This window comes from Macrotis lagotis, chromosome 5 (assembly GCF_037893015.1).
Source record: "Macrotis lagotis isolate mMagLag1 chromosome 5, bilby.v1.9.chrom.fasta, whole genome shotgun sequence".
Lineage (NCBI taxonomy): Eukaryota > Metazoa > Chordata > Mammalia > Peramelemorphia > Peramelidae > Macrotis > Macrotis lagotis.
Window position 1 is genome coordinate 35,567,580 of NC_133662.1, and position 6,955 is coordinate 35,574,534.

Genomic DNA, 6,955 nt, shown 5'->3' on the forward strand with positions numbered 1-6,955 from the left:
AAGCATGGGATCTTTCCCAGACATTCGTAAGGATAAAAAATCTATCCTCCTAGAACTTCACAATCCTTCCCTTCTCTTAAACTCTTCTAAACTCTCCCCAAACCATAGCTTTTTCTCTTTAAGAATCCCCCTCCCTATTAGAAAGAAGCAAATTACCAGCATAAATACATCAGCATTAGGTGTCTTTTTGCTCCAAGTTTACTATGCAATCATCCCTCTGTCCACATGTGCTACTATAAAAAGAGAACAGGAGTGGAGCCAGAAGCAACCTGCATTCAAATGATAGCTAGTACTACCATTTAATCCATAACCTGAGGTAAGTAAACTAATATCAGTAAGTCTAGGTTTTCAAATTCTGTAAAATCACTCTAATTCTACTCAGGTGAAATCCCACACTTCTCTCATCTCTTGTCTTCCCTCTGATTCACCTCCAATTTATCTTATAAATATCTCCCATGTATTGTCTCTCATTAAATGAATCTCTGACACACAGCAGGCACCAACAAGATCTGTATAGCCCCAGATGTGTTTTTTTTTCAATAATAATGCATGACTGTGAAAGTTGGATTATAAGGAAAGTTGAGCACCACAAAATTGACACTTTCATATTGTGGTTCCAAAAAAGACTTCTGGGAGCTCCTTGGACAACAAGGAGATCAAATCCATCAACACTTAAGGAAATTAATTCAGACTATTGGATGGAAGGACAAATATTGCAACTGAGGCTTAAATGCATGGCCAAAAAAGAAGACAGGACTCTGGACAAGAGCTAATTTTGAAAAGATTGAAAACAAGGAAAAGGGGAAGAAATGGATAATATCAAGGAAGCAATAATAATGAGCTTAGTCAGACTTCAAGTGATAGTGGAAGAGAGAAGGCTCTGAGGTGCTATGGTGTATGGAGTCACGAATAGTCAGACACGAATGAACAAATGTGTGACAATAAACACAGCAAATACATAGAGTATTAAGGTTTGCAAAATGCTTCACAAATATATCATTTGATCCTCACAACAACTTTGGGAAGGAGGTGCTATTATTATCTTCATTTTATAGATAAGGAAATTGTTGGCAGTTTGCGCAGGGTCACACCTCCAGCTAAGGCTGAATCTGAATTCAAGTATGACTTATTTCTGGAGTCCAGCCTATACCACTTACTGCTTGCCTGATCTCTATGTCTTGGATCTCTATGCCATTCCTGCTGGGTGGAAGGTCTTTTCCTTGTCTCTCTACCTATTAAACTCTTCCTGATCTTTCAAAGACCTCCTGAAATTCCACCTCCTTTACAATGGCTGAGTTTTCTCCCTCCTCTGAAATGTTGCATAATTTTATATGAGCTAAGTTAGTCTTGAGGTCTACTCAAGTTAAATTTGGGAAGGTATTGTAGCCAGCAATGATGGATATTTTCAACTACCATCCCTAATGAAGACCAGTCATGGAAAAGTTGAAATGGCTAAGTATGGAAGGGTTGTAATAAATACATATATAAAATATGTGATAATAAACAATATTGCAAAATCAAAAAAACAAGGAATCTCCCCTCCCTTACCTTAACTCTACACACCTTGCACAGCTACCACTGGCTCAGTGAGGGAAGAGCTGACTTCCACATGAGGGCCGCTGCTGCACACTACTTCCTTCTCCCCCACCTTCTGAAACTCCTGGGCCCAACTCCCAGAGGTTAGCACCCTCTTTTAAAACTTGAGCTGGGTCCTCAGACCCTAAAAGAGACACTTACATAAGACAAGACATAGAAAAAATACACACACTCCCGTGGGAACATTCAAACTCACTCACACAGCATTGGATCCAATTGGCTTCCTTAATTTAGAAAGCATTTCTTTTTCTCCTCTCTCCAGACCTTCCCTTCCCTCCTGGGCCCCGCTGTCAGCCTCCTCTCTAGGAGCAGCCAGAGGATCCCACTGATGCTTTTTTATCTTTTTCTAACTTGCTTAGAAATAATTTAGCATCCCCAATTATCCAGCATGCTGCATATTCCACTTCTTTATTTAAAGGTATCTTATGGTTCCCTGCTCCATCAGACCCAAACCTTGGCCCCCAGACTGTTTTTGGATGGGGATTTGTGCCATTCAGAATAGCAGTATCTGTTGAACTTTTTTCTTTACCCTAGACAGCATCCTCACTGTCCCAGCTAGCTCATTCCTACCCAAAGGCCTCTGCTTGGGTATTGGATGGGGGGGGGTCTCTTCCTCCCCTCCCTGAGGTGCCTTTTCGACCCCTGGCCTCCCATATAGGATTTCCTTTCCTGGAATTGTCTAGAATCAGCCTGGAAAGATAAAACCAAAGTTTCCCTATCTTTCTGGGTCATTTCCACAATTTTCCATCACTCTCCCAGTCAATGGCAGGGTTTCAGGTCCATTCAGAGATCCACCCGAGGGAACCCCGGAAAAGAAACAAGCATCTGGCTTGAAATCAAGCTATGAGGCTCCTTCCCTCCAGTCTCTTCTGGGGCTTCCTTGAGGGGCTTCTGAAGATCCTGGCACGAGCACCCAAATTGTTATAAATGAATGAAAAGAAAAACATAAATGAATGAAAAGAAAAACCTGCTAGAGTGAGAGAAAATTGTACATTTTATTCACGAACCTTGCAAGATACACCTTCAAGTTATGGGTACTTCACCTAGGGGTGAAGCATAAATTTGTCTTCAAAGTCAGGTAATTTATGGTCTTCAGAAAGTCTTTCCTCTCCCTCTTGGATGTTCATAGGCTCTCAGAGTTTGAGTTACAATCTTAAGAGGTCCACCCATTCCATGACATGCCCCTAATTTGATCCCCCCCCCACATCATCTGAGGCATGATATGCTAATAAACCTAATCATCACAGGGGGTGTGTGTGGGTTAATATTCAATTACCTAATTGTGCAAACTTAGTAGCCTTAGGTCAACATCTCTAAGTTACTCTTGACCAGTTGAGAATCAGTTTGGGGTTTAGTATCCTTGGAATAGGATTAGGAAAACTCCTCCAGTCTTGTGATTGGCTGGGCCATTCCTCTTTTGTAATGGATTCCCTAAGGGCTCCCCTCTGCACCCTGTGAAGACCAACACCCTACATTTCTCACAGAAAGAAGGAATGAAAGAAAGCAGTGTTGCCCTGAGCATCTTCCCCTCACACATTGATTTCTTTTTCTGACTTGGTAAAAGAGGTCTTTCTTTCCCTCATTTCTTACCTAGTCTTTATTACTGAATGGATATTGCCTCAAGCAAACTGAGACCTAGGAAAGACCTTAGAATGGCCAAGGTCTCACATTGTATCCAGGACCATCTTTAATTGTCCTGATCCACATCTATCCACTAGACCAAGAGGCTGGTGAATTTGCTTGGCCCTCCCTCACTTATTTCCAATTCACTTGCATCATTGGCACTGCCTTCCTGACTGACCTCAAGGTCCTCTTTGAGAATGAAGGACAAACAACAACAATAAGCATTCTTCTTTCTATTATAATAGATGGGAAAACTGAAACTGAGAAGTTCTTGGGGTGGTAAAATCACTAATCTAGAGCTGGACTTTAAAAGCCATTAATTTCAATTCTCATTTTGTCCATAAGGAAATAAGCTCAGAGGATCTGTCTAAGGTCATACAGTTAAATATCAGTAAACAGAATTTCAACCTACATATTCCTGATATTCAACCAACATATTCCACATGTTCCTGTCTAGCATCCAAGTCACTGCATTTAAAAATGTTGTTCAGATGGGAAAGTGATCCAACTTTAATTGGATAACTTATTTTAATTTTAATTAAATATATAATTTTAATTTTAATATAGATTGATGACTAAAATCATATATCTTAAATCATAAAAGAAAAACTAAGCAATGTTTGCTAACATGATCTTATAGGATGAAAAATATAAATTTGAGTATCTGACAAGATTATACTTTCTTCTTTGATGGTAGTAATACTGTCATTTAGTTAGCATATCTAATCCTGGCTTATGTGAAAAAAAACAAAGTTTACTTTTGGAATGAAATTTAGTTATAATTATACCTAAAGGAAAAATTACTTGAGGTAAAAGAAGGAATATCAAAACTTGACTAGAAAAATTTCCACAATGTTGAGTGCACTCTAAAACTTAAAAACTATCATTATCTCCCTCAGTTTTACATCATCTTATTTTTCTCATCTTTCCTCCAACCCAAGGGTTCAGCCTTTTATTCAAAAAACTAAGGAATGGAGATATGTACTTAATAATGATAGCTATGATTTATATAGCAATTCATTGTTTATAAAATACTTTACAAATATCTTATTTTTATGCTTATAACAACTTTAGGAGGTAAGTAGTATTATTTTCCCCACTTTACATATAAGGAAATTGAGGTAGAAAGCAGATAAATGACCTGTCTATGGTCATAAACTAGAAAAGTTTATGCAGGAAATAGTCCATAGTCATTTGGCTGAATCCAGGTCCTACATTCTATCCACTGTGTCACATAGGTGTCCCAATATTAATCTTTACTTGAAGAAAAAAATTTTTAAAAAAAGGAAGGTAATAAAGAAATGTATTTGTGGTTGTAAGTCATATTGGAAATACCTACATCCCATAATAAAAGTAATGCTTAATATCTGCATAACACTTTAAAATATTTAAATAGTGATTTTTTAAAAATTGATCATCCCATGTGTTCATCAGAAATTCTCTACCACACAAGTACTTGTGGGATTATCCTGGTTTTGGATCTGAGGAAACTTGAGGTACAAAGAAGTTAAGCAAGGCTGTCCAAGGTCACTCAAGTAGCTAGTAGAAGAAGGAATACAACCCAAATCTCCTGGTTACTTTATTAAGGCTGCCTCAGTTGCCTCATGGAGAATGGAGATCATAACTATCCTACAATCTTCAAGGGGATCAAAGGAGAGCATGGAGGTTGGAACTCTAAGAAATCAGAAGGCACTAAACAGCATAGGATATTCTTAAGTCTAACTCACTAGCATCTCAAAATCAATTGTCATTTAATATATGAAGTCACTACTAAGGTTGTATCAGAGTGCTAACAATGAGAGCAGTCTAAAAGGGGAATGGGCTCCCTCACTGGAAGTCTTCAAGCAAAGGCTCGATGACCACTTCCTGATTATATTATAGGGTACAGATTGGACAAGATGATCTCTGGGGTACCTTCCTTCTCTGACAGTTTTATGATTCTCTTTCTGTGATCTAGTAGATACCTCCTATTTAAAATGTAGATGTCTTGCATGTATATATTGTTTGCATGTTATCTCTCCCATTAGCATGTGACTGTCTTGAGGGCATGGATTTTACTTTTCCCTTTCTTTGCATCCCTAGCTCTTTGCATCCCAAGATGTGCAAATTCTTCCCAGGATGCCTTGTTGCTTCAAGCCTCCTACACTATAGGAGGCAGTTGTTGGTAGTTGAACCTGGGTGGTAACAGGAATAGTCAGGAATAATGGGCCCATATGGGATAATGGTTCTGGCAGTAAAACTAGAAGCAGAAGAGTAAGAAGGAAGGAGGTGTTGCTATCCCCAGGACTTTATTAGATAATTTTGTGTCTTGTAGCTAGATCTCTGTGTAGATGTTAAATTGTGTCATAATAGATTATCAGCTCTTAGAGGGTAGAGATCATATTTTATCTAAACTTCAATATATCCTCCAACATGTACCTCAGATTCTGGCCACAGTAGGCCAGAGAATCCACCCCAAATGATCACATGTTGTGCCTGTGGTCAAGGTTTTTTGTGCCTGTGGTCAAGCATGCCAGTATTGGTCTGATCAGCCACAGTCTGCATTGTAACTTGACTCTGTCATTTTGGTCTTGGAGAATGAAGGACAGCAACTAACCAGTCTTTAACATAGTGCCTCGGAACATATTAACAAATGATAATCATTGATTGATTGATGAATGCAAAAATGAGAGAGAAAAAGGTATAAGATTAAACATTTTGGAGACTCAAGCATATTTTATTATTATTATTATTATTATTATTATTATTATTATTATTATTATTTGGGGGGGGGTGCAGGGCAAATGGGGCTGGGTGGCCTGCCTGGGGCCACATAGCAGGGTGATCGTTGGGTGTCTGAGGTCAGATTTGGACCCAGGTGCTCCTGGCTCAAGAGCCAATGCTCTGTCCACCATCCAGCCACCCCTACTATTATTACTATTTTATTTTATTTTGAGTCTTTTTTTTCTTTTTTTTTTGGCTTTTTGCAGGACAGTGAGGTTGGGGTGGCTTGCATGTCACACAGCTGGGTGATTCTTGGATGTATGGGGCCGGATATGGGCTTGGGTGCTCCAGGGCTGGTCCATTGTGCCACCTGGCCATACTTACAATTATTACTATTATTTTTTTAATTTTAATTTTTTTCTCTCCCCTTTATTGCTCAACTGAGTCTATATTTTTAGGGAGGGGGTATTTTTGTTTACTCTTAAACAAGAATATTTTATTAATGTATAAAAATTATTTGTACAAAATGAGAATAAATATTAAATATAAAAAATAAAATAAAAAAATTAAAAAAGATTAAACATTTTGGGCATGTGCAATTGGGACCATAAGATTTAGAGCTGGGAAGAACATGGAAGAAAATCTATTGAACCTCCATTCATTGTACAGAAGAAGAGAAGACTGAGAATGAGAAAGTAAGTGACTTGACCCAATTCACACAGCCAGAAAGTGGTAGAAGCAAGGCTCAACCTAGACTGATTCCAAATTCAAGTGTTCTTTTCACCATGTCATAATCTCCTTAGACTGAACATCAGAACTCCCACCTTGCTTGACTCATGATGAGAGCTGCCATTGGTGGGGAGGGTAGACTCCTTGGCATCAGTAACAAAGGTATAAAACTTACTTTTTAATGGCAATCAACTCTCCAGACTCAATACTTCTTCCTAGAAGAACAGAGCCATAAGTTCCATCACCAAGCTGTTTGATCGTCGTATATCTATGCATGGTTGTGCCCCTTCTGGCTTTATACTCA

General features: G+C 38.6%; 1 protein-coding gene across 1 annotated transcript in view; it reads right to left on the reverse strand.

Moving 5' to 3' along the window:
• The window catches only part of CILK1 (ciliogenesis associated kinase 1), a 76,841-nt gene extending 69,914 nt beyond the window's left edge, over nucleotides 1–6,927 (reverse strand). Inside the window, exon 1 of the mRNA XM_074237200.1 lies at nucleotides 6,827–6,927. Within this exon, the coding sequence (XP_074093301.1) occupies nucleotides 6,827–6,927 (101 nt within the window). The remainder of the gene's footprint in view (nucleotides 1–6,826) is intronic.
• Between the last annotated feature and the right edge of the window lie 28 nt (nucleotides 6,928–6,955).